General features: G+C 45.5%; 6 protein-coding genes across 6 annotated transcripts; 4 read left to right on the top strand and 2 right to left on the bottom strand.

Moving 5' to 3' along the window:
• Positions 1–1,727: 1,727 nt before the first annotated feature.
• GL218_03644 (uncharacterized protein) lies at positions 1,728–2,360 on the top strand (the record flags this gene model as incomplete). Its single annotated transcript, XM_033580215.1, has 1 exon — positions 1,728–2,360. The coding sequence occupies one exon, from the start codon at positions 1,728–1,730 to the stop codon at positions 2,358–2,360; it is 633 nt and encodes a 210-aa protein (XP_033437426.1).
• Positions 2,361–7,367: 5,007 nt separating this feature from the next.
• Positions 7,368–8,133, top strand: GL218_03643 (uncharacterized protein; the record flags this gene model as incomplete). The annotated part of the gene is made up of 2 exons (XM_033580214.1): positions 7,368–7,698; positions 7,787–8,133. 2 exons carry the CDS (start codon positions 7,368–7,370, stop codon positions 8,131–8,133), a joined length of 678 nt encoding a protein of 225 aa, XP_033437430.1.
• Positions 8,134–9,828: 1,695 nt separating this feature from the next.
• On the top strand, positions 9,829–10,981 carry GL218_03642 (uncharacterized protein; the record flags this gene model as incomplete). The annotated part of the gene is made up of 3 exons (XM_033580213.1): positions 9,829–10,256; positions 10,338–10,677; positions 10,742–10,981. 3 exons carry the CDS (start codon positions 9,829–9,831, stop codon positions 10,979–10,981), a joined length of 1,008 nt encoding a protein of 335 aa, XP_033437437.1.
• Positions 10,982–11,293: 312 nt separating this feature from the next.
• Positions 11,294–13,920, bottom strand: GL218_03641 (uncharacterized protein; the record flags this gene model as incomplete). The annotated part of the gene is made up of 5 exons (XM_033580212.1): positions 11,294–11,659; positions 11,710–12,773; positions 12,851–13,555; positions 13,622–13,740; positions 13,856–13,920. 5 exons carry the CDS (start codon positions 13,918–13,920, stop codon positions 11,294–11,296), a joined length of 2,319 nt encoding a protein of 772 aa, XP_033437438.1.
• Positions 13,921–14,939: 1,019 nt separating this feature from the next.
• On the top strand, positions 14,940–15,955 carry GL218_03640 (putative histidinol-phosphatase; the record flags this gene model as incomplete). The annotated part of the gene is made up of 2 exons (XM_033580211.1): positions 14,940–15,089; positions 15,179–15,955. 2 exons carry the CDS (start codon positions 14,940–14,942, stop codon positions 15,953–15,955), a joined length of 927 nt encoding a protein of 308 aa, XP_033436498.1.
• A 968-nt stretch (positions 15,956–16,923) lies between these two features.
• Positions 16,924–20,565, bottom strand: GL218_03639 (uncharacterized protein; the record flags this gene model as incomplete). The annotated part of the gene is made up of 1 exon (XM_033580210.1): positions 16,924–20,565. One exon carries the CDS (start codon positions 20,563–20,565, stop codon positions 16,924–16,926), a length of 3,642 nt encoding a protein of 1,213 aa, XP_033436733.1.
• Positions 20,566–26,346: the final 5,781 nt, after the last annotated feature.

Raw genomic sequence — 26,346 nt, 5'->3', positions numbered from 1 at the left:
TGGGAATATAATTGAAAAGGGGGAGAGTCGGAATAGCTAATTATTTGTTTTTACAACTCCGTAACTTCGGTATTATATGTACCTATCTACCTACATACGTGACAACTTCAGCTCAATGTATAGGTGTCTTTATTTAGTTATAACGAGATAGTCCGCCAGATTAGAAAATACTATATTCGCCAATGCAAGAGAAAATATAACTAGACTTAATGCAAGCCACTTTGTATAAGTGGGAGAAAGTAGTTTATTTGAGACAATGTGACCCGTGGTGTTTAAGTGACATTTAGCAAGGTACTTAAGAGCTATGATCAGGAACAAAGTTCTAGACATTGCACGACCTAGCTCTATAATGTAAGGCTTCAGGGGTTATTTTTAGCAAGCTTAGCACCCTTTTCCCAGACCAAGGATCCAGATCCAATGATCGGCAGTAAGTTCAGCCCCAAATTCCTAGGTACCTTAGGTACCTACTTAATTGTTAAAGCCCATATACCTGCTTGTGTATTTGGCGTAGTGTACCTATTCATAACATATATGATGTACCTATCTAAGATATATAAGTCTAAATAGGTAATTAACGTGTGGAATTAAAAATGACTTCATAATCAAGCCAACTATCTTAAGAGGCCTGGATGACGTTGCATACATAACTCACCATTAGGAGGTATAAATGACTGACTCGACAGAGGACCTACGCATATTACCCAAAAAGGCAGGTAGATGAAGATGTTGCTTTGTACGCCACATGCCCTGGAGAGGCGCGGGCAGCTAAACATGAGAACTTACCAACCAACAGCAATAAAGGATATCTATGTTTAGAATAATGTTTAGAATAACAGGTAACTTAAGATAATTTCACACTTAACCCGGTTGAGAACATTGTAGGTGATTGTAGGTGGTTACAGAGAATGTTGGTGCAGCAGATAATTATTCTACTACCAGTTCGACAAAATTACGTGAACATTATGAATTTCATCGCCGGGTTCATCATATAGGATTGGAATGTCTGATCAAGTCAAAACCGCCACAATGTTTCATATCACTACAAAACTATGCGCTTCTTACGGCAAACGCCTTTTCCCCTAACCCATCTACATATACTACCTTAAACAGGAGGCACGCACTCCCAAATCGGAAATCTCCCCCTCAGTGGATACCCGTTGACGATGATCAGCCCTAAATGTTACCTCTCTTTGGGTTGCCGTCCGCCCGCATTAGGTAGTTGAAAAAAGCCGTGAGGCTCCTTTTCACCCATGATACATGGAAACAATCCTTCTCGGCTTACCGGCCGTGTACTCTATCGACCAACGGTTAATCTTCAGCGCACGCTTAAAATAGTACTCGTGGCTCTTTACCCAAATAGCACATATGAAACACACAGTCTTTCGTGGTTCAATCATCAGCGTACTAGCATGGTACTATGCTAGTTCCTAGGATACTTCATATCATGTCTAAGTTGAGCAGGAGCAGGTGTATCAGTTATAGTCCAAGCTGCCGATGATTCCGGGGGAGTAAACCCACGAGGGGAATAGAGAAATGAATATTTCAAAGATATAGCGGATACCTACGTAGAGAGAAGGAAAAAGTATATATTCTCTAATACCTCCCTTCATTGTATAACTCGAACTAATAAAGTATCAATCACCATCGTCAACTTACTTCCATATTGACGAGCATTCATTTCCTCAGACACTCTTTACATTTTTCTACTACGCTCATTTCAATCTACGATGAAGTTCACCTACTTATTCTCTGCCTTCTTGGCTACCTTAGCCGCCGCTAGCCCCATTGCTACCATATCCAACCCGGCTGAGAACACAGAGCTCGTCACTCGCACTGACAATGCAGTAGAGAGCGCACAGCTAGTTGCTCGTGCTCCGACTGTGATAGAGTCAAAGGAGTACGAGGCTATCAAAGCCAAGCACTCGAATCTAAAGAAAGACCACTACTATTACTTTTACGTAACATGGCCGCGCGGGTCATTGATCGACGGGGACCACGAGACGAAGGCCGAGGTAGAGCAGTTGAGAGACACTCTGGGCTTCGACCATATCGGAATTATAGTCGGCAAAGTAACCGAGAAAGAAGGCGGCACGAAAAAGAAGCCTACCCTCAAGAAGAACTTCGAGGCTAGATTATACCACATGGCCAAGGACGCGTCTGGCAAGTCCATACTCAAAATGAATACCTGGGATAAGAAGGATAGCGACCATAAGCCGATCCGCTTCGGTGGTGAGACGAACAAGAGAAAGCATGATACGGTCCAAGGAAATGCGCGGGACTGGATTCATGATCACCCGACTTACAACGTCCAAACCAACAACTGCAACTCATTCGTTCACAACATCGTTGCATCGCTTTAATGAATGAATCGATATGTATTTATAGATTAGAAGTGGATGGCATACACTGGAGGCATGGCCTGGTGCTAACCTGGAAAAACATACTTCTCATTCTTTCATGTAAATTTTGCATTGGATCTTGGCGGGGGTATTGGGATAGGGTTAGGTATAAGGATAGGGACTTGGTGGCGGCAAATATAGGACTTGGCTGTATATAACACACTCGCTTCGTATTTGGGTTTCGGGCTATAAAATTTGATATATTATACTCAACCTCGTTTGGCTTTGACTTGGGTTTGTGTGATCTGTCCGGTCATAATAGCCGGATACCTACCTACCTTATGTATATATATGCGCCTATGTAATGTCTTTAGAGTTACGACATAGCAAATAACTAACTCTTCTTATAATCTAATATTAGGTTATATCTACTCTCTACCTAGAACTTGAAAGTCTTATATGGGTGTGATATATAGTATGAAGCAAGCTTATTCTAGAGTCCTAAGCCTATCATCGATTTCCCTCTCCTTTAACCTTAAATATTACATGGGCTTGTTTACTGTAGGGTTAGGCATGTAGGTTTCTAACAGATACGATGAGTAGCGGTAAATAATGATTCTGGTCTATTGATAATGGTTCGGTTCCGTTTTTCGCCGACCAGAAACAAGGAGGGAATTGATATATCTAAACGTTACAACGGCCCACCAAAATAGACGAATAAAGACTTAAGGAAAAGTTCATAAATGCCTATTAAGGAAAACTACTACTAACTCCAGCCAATGAAATTCAATCAACATAACAGGTACTCCTCAAACGGTTCTGTAAAGTTAAGCGCGTCGGCTCCGATAATTCAAGTATATTGCTAACTACACGTTATATATATAGGAATGAGCGTATGAAATAAAATAAACCACAAGCCCCAAGTTTTTACACGTGGTAGATAGAAAATTACTATTCAAAGCTTACGCTACTTATAATTATATAATTCGACGCTGTCAACCCTCTCAAACGCATAGTCGATACATGTCTTCACCAACAACCGGCCCAACAGAGGGCCAAAGTCACGAAGCTAGTAAGGAACACAGAGATCATAATACCAGAGACAATGTAGCGTACACTATTGAGTCTTTTGCTCACCAACCATCTAAACCAACCTCACATCCCCACGAAACCGACGATATTCCTCTAGAACCTTCACACGAGTCTTCAGATATAACTGAAGTTGATAAGAACAGCACTGGAGGAAACCATGTTGCTCCTGAGGAGGATCCGCCTGAACCTCCATATAGTGTTCTCAGTGAGCCTGTTAAGATCTCGGTTATCATTACTGCTTCTTTCGCCGCCATCATTTCGCCAATATCCAGTAGCATCTATCTTCCGGCCCTAAACTCGCTTGCAACCGATCTTCACGTGTCGGTGTCCTTAATCACATTAACAATTACTACATACATGGTAAGTAAGAGAATCACCAGTTCTCTTCTATCCGGTCAAGTGTAACGCTTATACGATTTCTAGATCTTCCAAGGGATAGCTCCCTCCCTCATCGGAAATTTCTCAGACATAAGTGGGCGGCGCCCAGCCTACATCATCTGCTTTTCTGTCTACATATGTGCCAACATCGGTCTGGCTTTGCAAAATAGCTACGCTGCTCTGATGGTACTTCGCTGTCTTCAAAGCTCTGGCAGTAGTGCGACTATTGCCCTAGGCAGTGCGGTAGTTGCCGATGTATCGACGCGAGCACAGCGCGGTAAATACATTGGCTACGCATCTATGGGAGTGACGTTAGGACCTGTTTTAGGACCTATCATTGGAGGGCTGCTTGATTACTACCTTGGCTGGAGGTCTATATTCTGGTTTCTCACGATATTTTCTGGGGTTTTCTTTGCGATTATCATCGTTGCCATGCCAGAGACCTGTCGAGCAGTTGTGGGCAATGGATCTATATCGCCACCCACATGGCAGCTCTCGTTATGGCAATATTTTCGGCAGCGAGGCAAAAGAGGAGATAATCCGGAAGCCGACGTACAAACCATACAGAAAATTCGGAAGCGTCCTAATCCTTTAACTTCAATAAAGATCGCAGCCCAAAAAGAAGCAGGTATGATCTTGTGGTATGGCGCACTGCTGTATTCTGGCTACTTCATAGTATTAAGCACTCTATCAACACAACTACAGCAAAGATACGGATTCGACTCGTTGACGATTGGACTATGTTACCTACCATTTGGAGCGGGTAGCCTGACTTCTCGTTGGACGGTGGGCCGCATCCTTGATAAAAACTTCCACCGGCTTGCACGTCTTCACGGCTTAGCTATTATCAAAAACCGGCAACAAGATATTAGCAAGTTTCCTATAGAGTTCGCCCGACTTCAGATATCTATCCCGATTATATATGCAGCATGTCTCGCCATTATTGCATATTCCTGGGTCATGTATTATAAGACCAATCTAGCCGGTCCCCTTGTTATGCTCTTTTTCACGGGGCATTTAGTAACGGGCGCCTTCAGCTCGCTTAACACACTGGTAGTGGACATAAACAGGGAGACGCCGGCTACCGCTGTGGCGGCTAATAATTTGTTCCGCTGCCTCTTGGGCGCAGGCGCTACCGCCATCGCAAATCCTCTCATTGACCGCATCGGCATAGGTTGGACCGGCACGCTAGTCGCCTTCCTCTGGATTCTGTTCAGCCCTTTGCTCTGGGCCGTGATGATGTTTGGGCCAAAATGGAGAGCTGAAGCGCATACCAAGGCGAAGGCGAAAGCTGAAAGAAAGAAAGAGAAAAAGACTGCGGCGGACCTTGAAGCTGGTAGGAGGAAATAGCTTGGTTTCCCACAAGAGAATGACGAAAGATCTTGGTCTTATAAGCCTATTGCTCATATAAGGATAGGTAGAGTCCGTTATTCAGTTTGTTATTCAGATTTAATAGATCAGAATGCCGTTTCTAGGGACATGGTATATCTATTAGTTCACGTATGATAATATGAGGAATATTCGTTCATAATAGAATAGTTGAAAGGGTTGTTTTAGGTACTGCCCGCCTCGTCGAGGAAACGGAACAATATATTGATCTATCTAGATATAATGATCAACGCAGAACCAAACCCATCCTCCCATAGTCTCCTTTCCCTCTCTAAGACGACCATCGGTTTTGAGGGTAAATAAAAGATGCAGTATTAACAGCACCATGCTGATAATTGACCGCTAATCTCCTGATAATTTGAAATCGAAATTGTCATTCGATAATAACGCTCGCTAGCTTAGGCGTCTCTATATTGTTTTCTAGGGACAAGCCTTTTCTCAACAATATATAATGCTGCGTTAAACAGGAGATTTGCGGATGGAATAAGATAATAGCCCTATTCTTTCACTGGTGTATGTTTTTCGGCACCTTCGCCGCACTTGGGATAGTTGCATGCCATGAATGGACTTGCATGGCACTCGATACAGTCGTCTTTCCAGGTGTCCGAGTATTTCGTACCGCAATGGTAACAGGATATGATCTCCATTTTGAAGTATAGTTTTTATATCTGGAAGATATGATGCGGTATTGAGGAATCTAACTTGGTTGGCGAAACTAGGTAGGTATGCTAGAAGAGATGATGATGCTGTTGACAAGAGAAACAAGATCAAGGGGATAATTTGGTGTTTATATAAGGTTAGTTTGAATCCCATCTCAGTAATGATGGTCAGTAAATATATCTAGATGTTGTCTAACTATCTCAGTCACCTTATTTCGTATCACATACTCGTCACTTATGACTGGTAGCTGGCTCATGGTGTACGTAAAATTACATGATATGGGTAAATATAATATAGATTCAGATACTTACATCGCAAATATTCACGAACTACATGGATAGGTACCTTTCTACCTTATACCAAGATATGCTCGATGTTCCGAGTATCTAGAGCAGGAGGTGTTGGCTGATATAAAACTCAGAGCAGCGCGTTCTACTAATGAGTATAACCAGCTTTCGCTAAGGCTCATCTTGTTCACTGCTTCTTAATCGCTTTCCAAGACAGGTATGTAACCCTTAGGGGTGACTTTTAGCCGTGTGTCCTAACAGCTGCAATTAAAATCGTCGGCTATCTTTCAATTAAGATGCAAAACTCTTGATCTCCTCAATACATCTAAAGCCACTAGGTTAGTATTCTATGACGAGCTGTTGAAATATTACATTCAATGCCAGGAACTTCGTCTCATTTACCCTTTCCCCTAACGATAATAGGTCGTCTCGCTGATAGCTAAAAGTACTATTCTATTAAGGTGAATATTCTAGTGAAATTTGTTCATGTCCAGTGAGGCAACATCTTGTCATCAGTCATTGTAATATCCCTCACGTATGACTAGATTAAACTTCTTAATAGAGAGAACTAATAATTGAACGACTTGTTTCCCCCCACTTTCGATAATTTGATGAAATAAGAAAGATTAGTTCCATATTTTCCTCGGCCTCCTGAATACTCTGCTTACCTTAAGCCCCCCCTCCCCCCTATGTTACAAGACGATGAAACTTGATCGATGCGGTTAGATCGATCCGCGCAGGGAGTGCGGTTAGGATATTGCATATTCGTATCCTCCCGCCATAGCGTCGCGGGGCAGGGGGTAAATCGTCTCATCATTTTGTGAGCTAACCAGGGATGAGGCAGGGAATTTCCACGTGCTAAGAATTCACTCCCTGCTTCACAAGCATCGTGAGACGTCGCCTACCCAAGACCGTCCTGGGAAAATTAATAGCAAGCTAAGATGAGACGAGCTTAACTAACTGTGTTCTCCGTTGTGCCTGGCGATCCAAAACCCGAAGCTATGGATATATCTTACTCCACTGTCATGGCGATCATTTGTATAAATAGTTCATATCAATCTCTGTAATCCAGAGCTTCATCTATATCATTCAGTCCTTGACGGACACTTGTTTTAATATTCTCATTATTATTTACTTCTTCTTGGCTGTGCCATACCATCTTTTTTTTTTTTTGCTATATATAATTATCTTTTTGCCACCAAGTTAGATCTATCCGTTCACCATGAAGTTCATCAACGTATTTTTTCTCGCTGCTTCCGTGTCAGCTGTTGCTATTGACCGCATGCATGTCGGTTCTGCGAGGTCCACCAACCTAGAAGAGGCATCATCCTTATTAGCCAGACACCACGCAGGCCGGCCAGCAAACAGCCAGGGTAACAGAAATGGAAATGGGAAAGCTAGTAAGGCAAAACAAGGAGGCAACTCTAACGCAGGCGCCGCTACTGGCAATACAAATAACGGTGTTACTACCGGTGTTGCTGCCGGCAATACTCTTGTCCTGAAAGAAGTCAACGGCGTACCGGGCAACGAATGTCTTACATTCCGCAATAATGGTATGTTTTCCATCATATATAGTTATTTCTAGCGAGCAGATACAATCGCCCTCTAGTTTTTACCCTACTTACTTACAAACTACCACAGGTGAGATTGTCGATGCCGCCTGTGTCAATACCGCAGCCGACCGACAAATTACACCGACGACGCTAAATGGCAACTCCGTCCTAAGCGTACAGCGTAGCTTCACAGCTGGGTTCCGCCCGGACCTTGTCGGCGTTAATGCCTGCGTCGGTTTTAACGGCACACACTTCCGAGCTGAGGACTGCGCCGCCTCAAACATCGAGCTTGTGCAATTTGACGGCACGGCACTGCGGGCTCCTAGTGGCGCTTGTGCTCAGGGCCATGACGATGCCGCTCAGATGGTTGTCGATACCACAGGTGCTAGCTGCGCGACTTTCCAGAGCACAACTGTTACGCCTACTCCCCCGTAAAGGGCGGAGAGGAAAGCCTGTTAGAATAGCGATCAGGTAATTAAATATAGTATTTATTTAATCATATTTTCTGAGATGCATCTTATCCCTTTTTATGAAAATGGGATTTATAAGTGATCGATGTTGTAAAATGTACCCAAGCAAGAGACATTATAGCCAAAATCTAAAGAAATTTATTAATGGTAAATATTTGTATAAAGCTATTCGTTGACGTCATAGCGATTCATGATCTATTGACACACTAATCGGCTACGAAACGAGAGAATACAATAGTAATATGCACACACATTCGAGTACTCCTTACTATAATTACTATCTAATTACTATTCGCCAATGATTATATCTCCCTGCCTCCTAAAGGCTGGAAGAATAAGCCCCAAGGCCATATCACAAGCATCCTTAACGAATCAGCCAACAATCGTGGTGGGTTCCGCCTCTTCGCACTTAGACACAGTAACCCATCATCGAAGACGGGAGACTCATAGGCCGAAAACCAACGTACCTGAGGGAGAAGAGACATATTACGTCTTAACTTTGCAAACAGACACCGCACATCATCAAGCCATATGCGCTCTGCGCAAGCGGTATTTCCCGCCCTCCCTTCTCCGCGTGGGCGCACATATCTCTCTATTTCGCGCTTTACCAGGTTCTGCGCTTCCATCTCTTAGGACAGACATCACATCAGCAGCAGCACGCATAACGCCCTTTGGGATCCGAGCCGTGGGCCCGCCGACCCCGATGGGACGCGGAGGCGTGGCGATTCCGGTGCTGGGTCTCGAGCCAGCAGAGGGTTTAGTAAGGGAGCTCCAGGAGAAGTGGTGTGACGTGCTAAGTCGACAGGACCGTGGTGCGTTCCGTGGCCACTACACGTTGATGAATAAAGTAGATGATCCGGAGGTGGTAGCGCGGTGTCTCGAGGAGCTACGCCGCAGATTTCATCTCGAAGGGTGTCCGGGAAGAGCGTTAGGGCTCAGTTTGTGGCGGTATGATCATGGCTGGTGGCGCCATGAGACAGATTTTCCGTTTTTAGGGACCAAAGCAGGGGATTCTTAGCCTTTACTATGTATATGTACTTGGATTCATATGATAATTTATTCTTTGTCTTTTAATCCTCATTTTCGGGAGAGCGTGACACATCAGTACATGTTACAAAGCAATGCTCATTCTTCAAGCTATCGTGGGCTCCGATAAGTGGGTCTTCCGGTCGGAGACTTTACGGGGCTAGCGGCGGAAATATTTGAGGGTCCCGCCCGGCCGCTAAGCCGAATCAGCGGGTAAGACAGAGCCGGGATATGGTGACATCCGGGGACTATCCGTAGGCTTTCTATACATGTAAGATTGAATAGGGATCTAAACTACAAGGGTTTTAATCATATATATTTATATTATTGGCGCCAAATGTGTGAACCCTCCTAAAGTACTTAAAAGTCGCCGATATATGTCTCCGATAGAATACCACCGCTAGCAAACTAACAGGTAATCCAAGTGCAGTGAAGTAAACCAAAAGGCACCTTTTCGGAACCATTTGTTTTGGTTGCTAGTATAAAGCTCACTTCCCACAAGCCTTCTCCAGCAATACTATATTATTTTAGCGACTCGATTTCAACATCTCCCACTCATCTACCCCTACGTTGGCCATTTTATAGCCAACACAATACAAATTATATGAATAACTTGAGCTCAAAGAAGGTAGCTATGTCTAATGTACCCATAGTCGACGTTCTAATCCTCGGCGGCGGACCCGCAGGAATCGCTTGTGCCGGGGCGATAGCGCGACAGCTACACAGCGCTATAATCTTCAGCAACAATACATTCCGCAACGCGCGTGCGCAGCACATGCACAATGTCACCGGGTGGGACCACGCGGACCCGGCCGCCTTCCGTGCTCGGGCTCGTTCCGATCTGATCGAGCGGTATGCAGGCCCTGCGGGTATCCAGTTCCGCGACGTCAGTGTCTCGAGCGTACGGAAACTGGATGACGACGAGCGAGGAGGGACTAGGTTCGAGGCCGTAGACGTCGAGGGGACCAAGTATCTAGGAAGAAAGGTTGTCCTAGCGATGGGTGTGAAGGACATTATGCCTACGACACCCGAGGGGTACGCGGACGTATGGGGTTATGGGATGTAAGTTTATCTTTCCTCTTCGATCTATTCTGAATCATATATACTCCTATGTTTTGACACTCGACTAATCAAGAAGATTAGCTTCCACTGTCTTTTCTGCCATGGCTTCGAGGAGCGAGGTTCCGCGTCCGCAGGTGTTCTGGCGACAGGTCCTTTTCTCGGAGGCGAAAGTGACAGCAGCGCGCCACTAATGGCTCCCGTCATTTCGCGCATGGCCTCTCGGCTCGCAGGCCACGTCACCATATATACCGATGGTAATAAAGAGTTAGGTGCATGTATCCGGGCACAGCTCAAAAGCACCCAGAAATTCAGTATCGAGAACCGTCGTCTCGCACGCGTAGCTAAAGATCCAGATGTGGAAGGCGAGGCAGGTGTGCTTGTCACGCTAGGGGATGGGAGTGTTAATAGGGAAGGGTTCCTGGTACGATCTAGCCTCTTCGTTATTTTTATATGTACGCGCTATTAACTAACGCAATTATGAACAGGCCCATGCTCCAGCTTTTGAGATAAACGGACCATTCGCGGCAGACCTGGGTGTGACGCTAACACCACAGGGCCACATCGATGCACAGCCGCCGTTCTACAGCACCAATATCTCTGGCGTCTACGCGGCTGGCGACTGTGCCACGATGATCAAAGCTGTACCAACAGCTACTATGATGGGAGCCTGCGTGGGTGCGGGCCTAGCCCACGCTCTACAGGTCGAGGACGACGTAGAGGATTAATACATGAGACAGCGAAGAAAATAGAAAGATGAGGACTCTTCTCCTTACCAAAGAAAGGGCCGAAGTGTAAACTTATAAGATAAAGCTTCTTCAAGCCCTAGTTATGATTATACTATTAGATATTTAATCTATCGTCGGATCATGTAACATTATAAACTAATGGCATTGAAGCATCATAAAAGCTTGCGCCTGTTCATATATCATATTCGGCTGACCAGCCATTGGTCGCTTGCTGCGGAAGAATGGATTATCCTCGATAGGATATACTAACGTTACAATGCGTCGACACAACTACGACTACCGCCTTTCCATTTAGGAAATATCCCAGTCTTCTCCTGCCTCGTAATCCATATCATGCTGATCACGACCGTGTCCATTACTGACTTCTCCTTCCTCTAGCCCGATGGTCACACTGCTACTACCTTCGGCGCTGGTCTTATCTCTGGCCCCTTGGTCGTCCTCTATACCATTAGCCATAGGCACGTTATCATCAGCATGAGTCTTCGTTTCAGACTGAGGTGCAGATGTGGCCCACGTAATTTCGACCTTGTCCTCAAGTCCGGGAATCGCATTATTGGCAGACACACCCATCATAAACTGCTCTGCTGTTTTGCGATCTTTGAATGTAATATGCGTTGCGGCCGGATCTGTGTGAATTTCCTTGAATTCACCAATGCCCTATAATGGATTAGACATTAATAGTAAATATAGATATGTTTGTAACTCACGAAAAGGTATTGTCGTAATGCCTCGTCCTTCTCTAGATTTGTAAAGTCTACACCAGATAGCGCAATTATCTTGGGTCTGTTGTCCAAGGAATACGCAGCATAAGCTGCATGTCTAGCTTCTATGCCACCTCTACCTTGGTAGCTATGTCCGCCTCTGGTAGCTCTCGCGACATAGCGTCCACGACCGCGATAACCTCGGCCGCCTCTACCACGCCCTCTAGTAGACCATGATGAGTCCTCATGAATAGCGTCCGGATCAATTCCTAGGACATTGGCCTCCTCTTCTAAAGCTGCTAGTTGTGCTTTAAGGGCCTCTGTCTGTGACGTAGGCTTTTTAGTAGTATCATCTGTTGTTTCTGACGAACTTTTTCCGGTGAGCTTAGCCTGAAGCCTGCGCTTCTCCTCGAGTTGTCGCGCACGAAGCTCTTTCTGACGTTCTTCTAATTCTTGGCGTTGGCGCTCTAATTCTTCTCTCTTCTTGGTCTTCTCTTCGTGGGCTTTTTGCGCCTCTTCCTGCTTGCGTATAAATTCGTCCATGTCAAAGGATTCGGTAGGCGCACTCTCTTCAATAAGCGAATTGCCATTAGTAGCTCCATTCTTTGCCCCATTTCCGGCTTTTCCATTGACCGAATTTGGTCTGGACTCGGTATCGTCCTTGTGCCAAAACACCTTCACAAACCGGTTGTCAAAGATTACCTTCGGTGAGCTCCAGGCAGCATGAGCTGCATCCCAAGTATCAAACTTAACAACCGCAAGGCGGTCAGGCCCCTGTATTGAAATGTCTGCAATGTTGCCAAACTGAGAAAAGTACTCACGCACTTTCTCTTCGGTGAAATATCCACTGGGAATGTTCTGGACTACAATGGCGGTCTTAGTCTTGTCATGTATAGGACCGCTTGTCGTATTAGGCGGTCGACCCTTTGTCCGTCTCGATTTGTTATGTTCGCGACGATTTGTAGGGGCCGCCGTGGAAAAAGGGGGTAAATTTAGGGGCTGGAATGCCTGTGGCTGGTGTGGATTCGCTAGGAGCGGCATTGGGAAAACGGCATTGTTAGGATCATATTCTACTACAAGTTAGCGACGACGACGACGACTAAAAGATTAAAATCATGCTCCTAAAAATATATATATATATACTTACCATCATTTGCCGAAGGTGGAAGTGGAGGCATCATTAAAGAATCAGAACCATGCTCGAACTTGCAATTGCTCCCTCGAGAACAGTAGCCACGAGTCTCATAGTCCCTACACTTTTGTCTTCTCCGACGTGGCGGAGGAATAGAGCCCGAATAAACAGGTTTAGGAAGATCAGGTAATTGAGGAATAGGAATATCGAGTTGATTCATCCTCTGGATATTTTCCATGAGGTTGTCCAAGTTTATCGGCGGTATACCATGGTCATGCGTAGAGGGTTGAAAAGACGGTGGTGGCGGTAGTCCAAAGCGGCCATTAGATCTAGAAGATGCCGGGTATGGACCAGAAAACCCATTTTGATCCCTTGGCTTGTAAGATTCATCGAATCTCCCACCACGCTGTGAGAAGCCACCCCCTCTACGAGGCTGCTTGTAGGGCTGAGCTCCGGAATAAGAACCTTGGCTCGTTAAGATGATGTCCACGTCATTATCGTCTCGATCATTATACGCGCGCTTCCGCGAACCGTTCTGGGGGAAGGCCGGAGCCGTTGAAGTTGTGTTGTATGGTACTTGAGGTTGATATGAAGGTATTAAGGGCGCAACTGGAGGGGGCGCAAGAGCTTGACGACCGCTAGGAGGCGCAGGAGGAGCTCCTGGCAAGTAAGAACGATACTTGACGGCTTGAAAGACGTCACCTGTAAAGGCGGCCGCGTCTGTGATGTATTAGATAGGTATTTAAGATATAATGTTAACTTGCTAAGATGGGGAATATGTCATACCTTCTCTGAGAAAATCGGGAATTTCTTCCTCAAACATCTTGCGAATGGACTCGACATCGCCATCGTGTCGTAGGAGAGCTAGGACGTAATCGGCAAGTACATCTGCGTCTGCATCGGATCTAAAAGTAGGGGAAAAAAGATATAAAGGTTAGCAATAGCAATAACAATAGCAATATAATAGGAAGTTCAAAAACAAAAAATAAAAAAAAAATAAAACGAGGTTAGAAAACATACGTATTGGCAAGGCGCCTTATGATCCAAGCTCTAAGAAGAGACGCGTCGCTCTCTGGAAACAACATTGTCAATTGGAAAGCTTGGATCCCTATCTTAACATTGAAGTACGTTTCCTTAACAAAGGAAATAAAATGACGAAGTTAACTAGGTAGTCGTAAATATTATATATCAAGGATTGAAGGTTGTATCGAGTAATAAAAAGTTGACAAGTTCTTGTCGGTGATAAATGATTTACAATCGCCGTTGATCAAGCTCCCAAGACAAAAAAAGGTACAAGGCTGAAAAGATCAATTGCAGTTCCAGAAAAATTCCACTGACGGACGCGATGTCATAAGCAGGCAGCCCCGGTCAAAGGCGATAAGGCGATAGGTACATCCTACTACTAGCAGGTCCCACATCTTGGCCTGTACCTAAATGCACCTATGATGTAGGATTCAGATGGTACTTACCGTACTTACCTAGGTATACAAAGAAAGTGCGAACTCACCAATCACGAATCTTATATTAAACGTCAATTTAATTATTCTAATAACAATAATCACGTGTTTTCAAGAGATCTTTTTTTTCGCAAGGTCGAACTTATATCAGATTGTTCTAATCGAGCTTAGCCAACCACAGCCGCTTCCAAAATGCAAAGGTAAGATGTTAACCAGGTACCTGACCATCCCTTCCCGCCGGAATCCGGGGGATAAGATAGAGAAGGTACATCTAGTGTAATGCATTAAGTACTTCGACAAGTACCTCACCTCTTACTGCATTCTCGAATTAATGGATGGAATCGATTTTTTAGTATCTTAACATTCACATCATCTTGTTTCAATCTAAGATGTTGCTCAAACGTGTTACCGGGATTTTCCCATAATCAAGACCTAATATTACGATTCTCCAACATATATAACATTGTTGTTATATGATTGGATTCGTTCTATAAATTAATCGTTTGCACCCAACTACCAGTCGGAAAAGTGCTGCCCAAACCCCAATAATCAGCCTTGTTTCCTATAACCACAACTAATACTCCAATCCTGCTGAGTAACACCAATCACTATCGAGATTGTATCTCCAAGGAATCATGGCCTTCACGATGCATTCCCACTCGGGCCAGTTCTGCCCTGGCCACGCACAAGACCAACTTGAAGACATCGTTAAGCACGCCATCGGTCTTGGTTACACCACCCTTGGGCTCACAGAGCATATGCCACGGACTGCCTTTGAGGATTTATATCCTGAGGAAGTAAGTTATCTCACTGCCGTTTTTTTTATTTTTTATTTTTCTATTTTCATGATTATTAATATAGGTAATTATATAACTAACATCTCTAGCTCGACAACCCCGAAGGCTCCCTCGCAGAGCTCTTCCCGCGGCACGAAGCATACCTCCTAGAGGCCCAACGCTTGCAAGTGAAGTATGCTTCTCAGATCCACATCGTGATCGGCTTTGAGGGCGAGTGGCCGCGGCCCGCCTACGCGTCCATTGTGACGCAGCTCGCCACTCACCCCAGCATCGACTACTTCATCGGTAGCCTGCATCACATTGACGGGATTCCCATCGACTACGATGCCTCGTACTATGCGCGGGCCATTGCCTCTGCGGGGGGCTCTGAGGAGCTAGCCGCGGAGCGGTATTACGACCAGCAGCACGCCATGCTTACAGCTCTGCACCCGCGCATCGTCGGCCACTTCGACCTCGTGCGGCTTCTATCCTCGGAGCCGGGCCGTGACATGCGGACTTCTTGGCCGGGAGTCTGGGACCGGGTGTGCCGTAACCTGCGGGTCATAGCCGAATACGGCGGGTGGTTGGAGTGTAATAGTAGTGCGTTGCGCAAGGGGCTTGTAGAGCCGTACCCGGCACGACCAATCGCCGAGGAGTGGCTACGATTAGGGGGGCGGTTCACACTCTCAGATGATAGCCACGGCATCGCACAGGTAGGCACTAACTACGGTCGCGCGCTTGAGTATCTGGCGAGTCTAGGCGTGACCAACTTGTGGACTCTACGGCGGGATCCTCACCCGGGGCTATCGGCTAAGGGTGAAAAGGCCAAGTTAGTGGAAGTGGCAGTCCCACTAGAGAGCATCAGAGCCGTGGTGAGTAAGTGGTGATGGTCGGGCTTCAACACGGGTAAAAGAGACGGAGAAAATACAGATTTCCTTAAAGGGGCTACATTACAGTTGCGGGATTGGCGAGGTCTAAGAAGGTAAAAATGGCCTAGAGAAAAAGGGGGTTGGGTGGTCGGTTGTCAATATACCCGTCAGTAAAAATAGAGAGTAAAGGTAAAGCGAAATCTAGGCCAATTTTCTAATAGATTTTTCTTATTCCGATTTCACAAATTGGGCTTCATAAAATCTAACACGGAAGTCCTACTAGCTATTATAAACCTCTCCGCTGTCGAGATTACCGATTACTTGATACTTGAGGATATATTGAATCCTTCATAATTCATCACAATTAAAATTATCTAAGGTATGATGGTTGGAGGAAACCATCATAGGATAGAATATAAATTATGTTGTGTAGCATTTATAAATAACAATGCTACCATCGTAACATGGTATCGTATCATTTGGCATCCTGGCACCAAACGCTCGAGTGTCGAGCTGCGAAAACTACTCTCCCTTTGTTAAAAAGACACCTACTCCGCCACCGTTTACTGAAATTCTGAATCATGCATAGAATTTTCATCCATCAAACCATTCCGTCAGACTCCCCTGGTGTTGACATACCACCCCTTAAACCGAACGTGAAATGCTGGAACTGGAAGGGGGGGATGTAATAATGGAAATAAAATGTGTAATAATGCATGCATACTTATTGGGGTATCATTTGACGGAAAATGTGTCTTTCTAATATTCCCTCCCCTGGAAATGAGACCTGTGTTGGTGGTGGTACATGTTCGTGTATTTCTCCGTCGCTACGCCACGCTCTGTTGTGTGCCCTCAAGGCAAATCAATCGCAAAACGCGATAAAAACAAAGTCGTTAATCATTATCATTAAGTAAAAGTTTCCGCTCTCCAGACACTAGAGACGAAAATGTCCTTTTAGAGAAGTTGTAGATTTAGAATTCGGGAAGTTATCCATCAGTGAGCTCCACATTGTCGAGCCATGTCCTAACCGCGGCTCGCAGTATGCTCTCCTTTTCGCGATTTATTTGGTAAGGAATAGTTGGGTTCGTTTTTTGGCTTTCTCTCTCCCGCTGGTCTACCACGTCCTGTACAACTCCGGACAACGCAGATAAGACAACCATCTTACATTCCGCGCGTGGTACTTCCTGGAAGTCAATTTGATACGTCGGGACCTCTTGCTCTGTCGTTCGAGAAGCTTCACTATCCCTTCTCTCTCTCCGTTTGCTCGCTGACCGTGAAGACGTAGCTGAACTTCCCTTGCTCACATCACTACTGTGGGCGATGACCCTCTCCACAGCATCGATGAGCGCTTCATCAAAGGTAAAAAGCTCCTCTTCTTCGATTTTATCCTTAATAGGCTGTTCGTAAGGCGAGAGTGCTGGTGTTATCAAAGAAGAACCATATGGCGATAGGTAACTGGCCGTGTTGCGGTCAAGTGATATTTTAGGCTTGACTAAACGGCGATAGCGGAGCCGTTTAATAGTAAAGTTGGTTGTATCAGCGATAATAGCACTACTTACGTCAACCCAGTGTTCCGCGGGCCACTCTGCTGGTATCGAATTGAGATGCACTATAGGGGTTGGTTCCGCGGCTAGAGATTCTCGGACTTCATCTAGGAGATCTCCCTGCGGTGGGATTGCCTGTAGCGTGAAATCCGGGTGAAAGCGTTTTAGCCACCCGGCAACATTTAAGGGAGCATCGCCATCAATAGCCAGTCTAGAAAATTGTTCGAAGCCCTCGAGCCCACTACCTAGACCAGGAGTCGAGAGATAGCCGCTACTAGACGGCGAGCTGACGGCGGTTTCAAACGATGTAAGGTAGTCTGGAAACTGTACATCCACATCGATTACTCCGTCGTCGTTGTTAATCGACGTCTTCACGGGAGATTCGTATGCCCCTAAAGGATCCGGAGTTCTCAACTGAGACTCGGGCTGCTTGCTTTCTAATCTTCGAGGGGTATCTGGTTCTTGAAGTGGAGTATGTTCACCCTCTACCTGTTGCTTAGTGGGCGTATCGAGCAGCTGAGCTTCTCGAACCATTTCCGAAAGCTTGTCCCTTCCACCGACCGTTGCTCGGGTAGGTGATGTGAGTGGACTATCGGGATGGCCGAGAATGTCCGATGTCTGCGAGGTAGTAGCGGTTGAGTCTCGTCGTCTTGTACTCCACAAGCCGCTAATCACACTTCCCCATCGGGAACCTTGACGAGAGTCAGTACTCGCACGGCTAGCGTGGCCAGTACTATCACCCCTCTTGAGTGACCGCTTTAAATCATCCGCAGCAAAACTGCCACCACTGTTTGGTCGGTTGCCGCGGCTGGTACTACTCCGGTGCACTGTAGAGAAGTGTGGAATAGCCGAGTCCGGAACGATTGTATTGGCTGTCGCGGCGCTGCTCTTTCGCGTGTTGAGATCGTTCCCAATAATAGGTAGATTCGCCGGCTTGATGAAATCCGACGATCGACGTTCTTGGTTAGAGAGCTCCATGCTGAGATGCGCGAGCTGCGCGGGTATACCCGTTACAGACCTCGTCGTAGCTTGCGACTGTATACTAAAACTTCGCGTATGAGAGGCACCTCTCTGCCCTTGGCGCCGATTGATTTTTCGGCGTAGAGACTCTTCCTTATTGATCGGTACTATGTACGACGGTGGCGAGTGGCCAAAGGCTGCAACTGATGCGGAGGTTGCTGGCCGCTGGGCGCGAACTGTGGGCAGCTGCTGGTTAGCAGGCAGGAAGGCTGAGAGTAAGAATATCAACCTCCTAGCAGCCATTTTGTCCTTGGCGATTATAATCGTGCGAGATGGTAAAGAGGCATCTTCTTCGTTTTTTACTTTTTGTTGTTGATAACGTCGCCTCCGGTACCAAACTGGACTTAATGCTTGGAGCCATTCAGTATGCGTTGAAAGAAATGCCGTCAACAGATTAAAAAAGAAAAATCCCTGCTCCCTAGTTCCAGCCCATTTTGCAACCCATCTTGCCTCCTCCCTCCATGGTCCCCAACGACCCTGTCCCGTTATAACTCTTGTAGCTCGAAGACCAGACACAATTCGTATCTTAGCATCATCAATTTCTTGGCTAATGCGTACATCTTGCGCTAGACAATTCGGAGATAGTGTTACAAGCTTCGCGTTTGTCTTGGACGGCTTCATCTGAGATGCATCCGAGTCTCTTCGACTCTTTACTGAAGATGTTCGAGCGATCTGAGCAGACACATTCGAGGGATATGGATCTGGAGCCGACATATCCGCCTGTTTCAGCATGGGGATCAATGTCGTAGCGACTATAGATTGCAGATGGGTAAGGGTCCTCATAATGATGTCCCAATGCTGAGTTATCGCATCCATGCGATCCTCGACATCGTTACTATACGCCGACTCAAATGATTCCGAGCCGAAACCGGAACCGATCATCGTCCAGCCGGATCGGCGCGCGGATCCGAAAGAGGAAGGGAAGAAGTCCTGTTCGTTATAAGAGCTTGGCCCTCGAAATACGGGCTTCGGCGCCGTTGCTGATACGGCGTTAGGTGAATTTGAAGGAAGCTGAAGGACTAAGGCGACGGCATACATCGGCGTCCTCTTCTGTATCGGTTTCGACTTTTTCTTGTTTGGCTTGGAGTCGTCCGGAGAACAAGGAAACGGGAACCCTCCGCTATCATCGGAAAAGCGGCTATGGGCCGTTGTAGCCTGGGTAGGCGAATCAAGATCGTCATTTGGTAGGTTGACTGGAAACAGGCGGGTCACTAGAATCTTGCTGCGGTCCTGCTGCCGGGGAGGCGCGGAAAATGCTTGGAAATGTGCATTCGCCGACTCTGACGTGAAAGATTGTGCTAACCTACTTGATCTCATACTAGATCTCCCCATTGATCCTCGCCCATCTCCCACGTATGAACTGGAGACGGCAGACGGCCGCGGCTCGCTTGGAATGATGTGAACCTTTGTCGATGTCCCCTTATAAGACATTACTTCAGAGTTAGCAAATATACAGCTGGAGAAGCTAGCCAACTCTTCGCGATATTCCCTAGCAGCTTTCTGGGATTCAGTCTCCGCAGCACTATATGCGCGGGACTGGGCGGATCCGCGTCGATCAAATGCACCTTGCCGGGGTTGAGGACTGCCAGGCTGGATAACTAGTGGTCTCGAGGTCTGCCCGAGGCTACTCTTCCGCGGCGACGTAGGAGCACGTCGAAGATCCTGCATAAGCGACTGAGAGGATGAAGCTGCACTCGGTGGCTGTGGTCGATCAACTGGTGAACTAGGAGATGGAACTTGGTTGCTGTCAAACAATAATGAAGGACTAGCAGAGCCCAAAGCGTCTTGCATGATTATGATGCGAACATCGCGCACGTCGATATCAATATCGCCATCATAGTCGAAAGGGCTCGCGGAAGCCCCGGGTTGAACACCGGACGTGGACGATAATGGAAACACCTGGTCCTGACGATGATAGAGAGCCTGCGTATCCGGGAACAAGAGACTCCGAGTATGAACATCTTCTTGTATCGATTCGGGCGACGGTTTAGTCGGCGAACAATCTTCTTGGGAATTCGTACCTCCAGTCGTTCCCGACGTTAGATTAAACAGTTTGCCCAACATTGTGGTTCTAGATACTTTCAAAGTCCAAGATACCGGATATATACCTAACCTAGGTAATCAACAACGCAGGTAAGAGTTGCAGAAGCTACCGATGTCTTAACAGGCACCCATCCAGTGGCAAGAGCCCTCCGCAGCGTTGACCATGGCGTAGAAAGACATTGAACTAAGTGCAACAAAGTTTTCTCTGGGTGATGCAGTATAACACAATGGTGAGAGTCAGATGATGTAGTTATGGTGATAAACAAGAAATCGAATCCACAACACAAACTGAGAGCTGAAAGCTGAATATGAACGAGGCAACGGTATCCAATCTAAAGGAACGTCGTAGGCCACGAGGCCGTGGAGTGACAAACTAAGTATAAGTCGTACGCGTTTAGTTGAAGACTCGTGAGAGCGTGAAAGCTTGAGAGCGACGTGATAATGTGCGTAATCGGAGATGAAAGGATACGACAGACAGGGGCCCAAAGTTGAGTCGCTTTCGAGGACACGTTGTTACTCAATGAACCGTTTTCCCGAACAAATTTAAGTAGGTACATGTAAAATCTGGGGATAATGTAAAATGAAAATGAATCTTAGAAGATTTACGCGTAATTGGTAAAAAGGATGCGGAATGTGAGTAAGAGAAAGGAAGCATCTTTCTACGAGTAATGCGTAAGGTACGATACATAAGAGTTGCTAAAATCGTCCCTCTCTCGAAGCTTACCTTAGGTTAGGTACATATGTACCTATGTATATATGTATGTAATAGGTACGGTAAGTGGATGACCGCCTTCCCTCTTATGTAAGTTCAAGCTACGCTACTTCTTCAATGCTAAGGGTACCCCGGCTATTCGGTACTTACGACAGTGTACCTACCTGTGTGAACGAAGAAGAAGAAAAGAAGATTGCCCAGGAAAGAAGCGTACCTAGATTGGTGTAGGTACATAACATTGCCAACTATGACGTTCAATCTCACCAAATACTCTCACCAATACAAACAAAGTACGACCAAATGTTAAGAAGAACTTGTGCTTAGATGAACATCTACTCGGCTTTTCTCGACTTCTACTAACTAACTCTTCTTTAAGAGCGAAACAATACATATAATTACCATGATATATACTTGTGGGGTTCTGGATTATTCTAGTCTCTATTTAGTTGTTCTAGCCGAATTTCTAAGGGTCCTAGTACATAGGTACATTTTGGAGTGTTGAAGCTTCGAAGCTTCTTTGTACCCAGATATTTCAAATCGCAAAGAAGACCTAGGTTAAAAATGTATTGCGATAGTACCCGAATACCTTACCAATATGTACCTAGTTAATCACCCCAGATAAATTCCAGGTACTCCAGGCATAACACAAAAGCAGTCAGATGTGTCTCTTCCCAGGCAGTTGGTTCCGCAGTCGGTCTGAAGGATTCGATGCGATCTAGCGGTGAATAAGAGAGAGATGGATGACCTATTTGTGCTTGGGTTGGTAATCAATTAGCTTTAACTGTTCTGTTCTATTGTTGCACGGCTGCAGCGGACGCTAGCCTGACCTGCCAGCCCACCTATCTGATATATGCTAGGTACATCCTGTAGCGCCCTAGCCCTAGAGAACAGCGCCTGGTGGATCCCCAGATACCGTACTTGCGCACAAAATAGGCCATTACCCACAAATAGGCGGGTACGCATGCAAGTGCTGCATTAGATGCTTTTCTTAGCTCTTCTTAGTTTTGTCACTTACATGGTTTAATGTTCGGCTTGTTGTACAGCACCGAGGATCTTTCTATGTCAGCTCTACGCTACCTATTGTACGTTCCGAACTAACATCAGAAGAGCAAGGAGGAAAACAACCATCTCGAGAAAAGACATACATAAATATAAGTTAAAGATAAGAAGCTGATAAAATATATATATAGGAATATATTTCCGATATATCTGCATCTTCTTAACTTGACTGTTGATTATTTATATGATTTACCTTATATATCAGGTCGTGCATGTGCTGATGTTAGGTTAGGTACATTGATGTATGCAAAGTAGATCGAATACAGTATAAAATATTTTATACGGTGCGTAAGGCACCAATGCTGTTCCAACTTTTTATCTGTCTTGTCATTGGGCTTCATCGGTCCATCTGTCTATCTGTGTGGCTTGCAGACCGGGCTTAAGTTTTATCATTTATCACGATCCAACAGCGTTCCAGCAACATAGTATTCATTTCCATTTCGAGGTAGCAATAGAGATTCCGGGAAAGGCGGTCACAGCTCATCTCTGTTTCGGGAAAAGCACACGCGACTTCATTCTTGTTTCTTTCAACATTCCTACCATCACCTCCTGTAGGTCTCCTGTATGTACCGTACATATGATGATATATGCGCCCTCGTTACTACCTTTCCCATTGTTTGAGACCCCTCAGTCTCGACTTAGGTAGCCCCTCGCATACAAGTTTTATCATGTACATGATGCTCCATCGATATTACCTCGATCGGATGCATCATTTCCGGGGACGCCTTGGTTCAATATCTCTGTTGTACCATCGTTATTCGTTAGTATACGTATGACATACCATTGGCATTTTCTTATGCTATGGAGGGTTTCGAACACTAGCTATCCATCACTAGTATAAGCTACCTTCCCGTACAAGTTGGCTAAGTCGTGTGGGCGATGCCCTGTTTGTCCATCGCTCTCCCGTCTCTAAAACGACTACTTCGAAGTACCGGCGGTGAGGACCCCAATCTCAGGATTCAAAAGATTGCAAGGGAAGCAACGCAGGGCAAAATAGGAGCTATCGGCCGATCATGAGCATTTCTCTATGCCACACCATGCCAACCCCAAGACAGGATAGATATATTACATTTAAGCAGCACCCGCCGCTGACGCGGCTGTTGTACATGTGCTACAAATAAGCATAGTCCAGACGGTCCGAGATGAGGCTCAGCTTGCTAAGAAGTCCGAAACTAAGCTGTGGTGTCGTATCCGACGCAACTCTCAATATATTTCTCTTTCCATCTAATAACGTAATAGAGAGTAGCTAGCCACAGGGCTAGATCTCTAGGCCGACACCAAAAAAGGGATGAGAAGGGAAAAGGTCACGCTACTGACTAATTAGCATACGATTTAGCATGCATAAATTCCGATGCCATCGAGTTCAGTTCCATATTATCGAGATACTCATTCCAGCCGACGTAAGATAAGTACCGTAACGCGACGCAATGTACGAATCAAAGTCATAATTTACCGCCGGCAAATGCTCATCTTGATTCTTGGCTGCTTGGTTTATCCAGTCATGTTTATCGAACACGTCTCCCGATCTCATCTTACCTCGTCTTGGCACTCGGGTCCCCTCGACTATACGAATAAAGTAGTTCTTCACATTGCGGCTTTAAGGGTAAGCAATGTATTGGATGTTTGTCAAACTTCTAAGAGGTATTACATACTTAAAAGAACTATATGTAATGTATGTACGTACTGGCGCTACTAATCTCGTAGGCCTACGTAAGAGAAAATATTGACATGTACCTACACCGCGGTCACGCCGCGGTCAAATGGCCTAAATTTTAGTCTCCCGACTTACATAGTATTCAAGTGAATAGCGCTGCGCGATTTGAGTGAGTTCCGCTCCGGGGAAAAGAATCGATTAGAGGTGTAGCCTTCAAGTCTTGTCCTCGTGAGTCGTTGGTCTTATTGGACGCCGAGAACGCTATCATAGGCTCCGCGCTTCGAATACCGACCCAATACCGGCAGCCTATTAGATACTAGTTCTAGAAGCCCTAGCAAACGGCAGCTTAGATGCGCTATTTTCTAGATGATCATCCGATGGAGATGGAAAGCAAAAGCTTTTTTCCTCACGTTACTCCTCTTATGCTGCTGCTCAAGCGCTTTGACCAGACAGATATTGATTGCATCAAGCGCGTGTTCCTCATTTAGGATACCCTTGTCACTGCGTCAAGCTATACTTGTATATGTCATCTCTAACAAGATCTTCATTGTTTGGTTACTCTCGCTTGCTGGCTACCTAGGCTACCCCAGACTATCATTTGCATCACCATCACCAGCGGAGTCGTCGATGGCATGATACAAGCTTTATTATATTGCTGGACGCTCCAACTACCTGGGGTGATCTGCTCCCCTCCAAATTCGATCGGTAATTTGAACCGAAGATCTGGGGTGAGATCAGTGCTACCGAACCTAGCATTAAACCAGTCTCCCAATACCTAGGCTTGCGTAATAGCGATGTGCGGAACCATGACTGAAATCACGGAATACCCACGGTGCGACGCCAATGAGCGTCTCTCACCATTTCTTTTGCTTATCTGGTTCAACCTCTCATACTGGAGCTGGGATTTCTCGATGGATTGACCGTGCCCTTGACTACGCCGCAGATCGTCAAACTAGACCAGCATATCACAGCTTGAGACTTCTTAATTAGAGACTAGGTACGATCGGTAGTTATCTAACTGAGTAGGAACCTGCAACTTCATGTCTCTGCCTATCAAGGTCATTGGTCGGATCCCAACGAATAGCAGTTTCCTGGCGACATATTGAGATGATTTTAACTACATCCTACCATATCATCTCCATATATTATTTATTTCTTCCGCGCCTATTTTCTTTCTTGCGAGTCGCTCTACTAACACTTTGGATAGAAACAATCGGATATTATTATACGGAATGACGCCGTCCAGCATCAAACGTATTCAACTCGGTAACCTGATTGTTTTCGACTTGGCCATAGCAATAGCATCATGACTTCTTTATTCTATCGAAATAGGCTATTCCCGCTATTAGGTACATTGCGATCATCGCTATGTTTACGTTACAGCACATGGGGATGAAGCAATGTCGGATGTCATACTGGGATAAGTTATAAAATCAAACCCAGTGATCAAGATCAATGACTTCATAGGTAGTTTTTTCATCACTTTGTACCAAATACATCAGCATATACTAGACTTCCTAGCTAGATAATACATTATAACTCCTCCTCCCGCTGATTATTTGGATGATCTATTCATTGTTTTTGACTAATTGCTTCGGAATCGCCAGAACAGACCTAGGGCTTGAATCAATCTCCGTCATGTGAAAGAGAGCCACACCCCCGCTTCCAGGTTTGATGGCGGTCTTGAAATGTTCTTCTTACATTCTATTGCCGAAATCAGTTTTGCCGTTACTATGCGTATAAAATATCATCCCACAGGTGCAAGAATCAAACGGAGCAGAGAGTTTTATTTCATTCTGGACTTAAATGTATTATGCCTTGAGAGCGTGCTTCGTGACTTCCCGCTGGACCGGTCCACTACCGACCGGGTGGGTCTAATACAATGCGTCCGGGTCCGAAATACGGGTCCCCCTCCGACGCATACCGTTTCTGCTTTAATAGATAAAATAAAATTTACTACCTGTAACTTCTAGTAAAAGGTATGACGGCCTAAGTACCTAGTTAATATAGTTTAGGTAATGAGCTTCGTTTACTGAATAAACCAGAGGAGGTACATTGCTATTAGCGGTAACTACGTTCAGCCGAAAAATCTTGAACACTTCGTATTGATCTTTTATAACCTTTATATTGATTCGTGTAGATATAATACTAGACAGGGTATATAGTCGATCAATACAAGCTAATTCGGGAACTCTGGTGGATGAGGCAGGATGTTGGCGAGCTGATATGCATTTTGGGCGGTCGACAGGGAATATAATTATATGACGCCTGCATAATAATATTGTACGAATATGTACATCATGCAATGCTGCACAACAAAGTCTCAGACATTGGGGCCTCGCATGCCCTCGAGCAGTTCATATAGCGGTCACGAATT

The sequence above is a fragment of the Daldinia childiae genome (assembly GCF_008694065.1).
Source record: "Daldinia childiae strain JS-1345 chromosome Unknown Scaffold3, whole genome shotgun sequence".
Lineage (NCBI taxonomy): Eukaryota > Fungi > Ascomycota > Sordariomycetes > Xylariales > Hypoxylaceae > Daldinia > Daldinia childiae.
The sequence above is the reverse complement of the archived record's forward strand: the minus strand, read 5'-3'. Positions and strand labels throughout refer to the sequence as shown.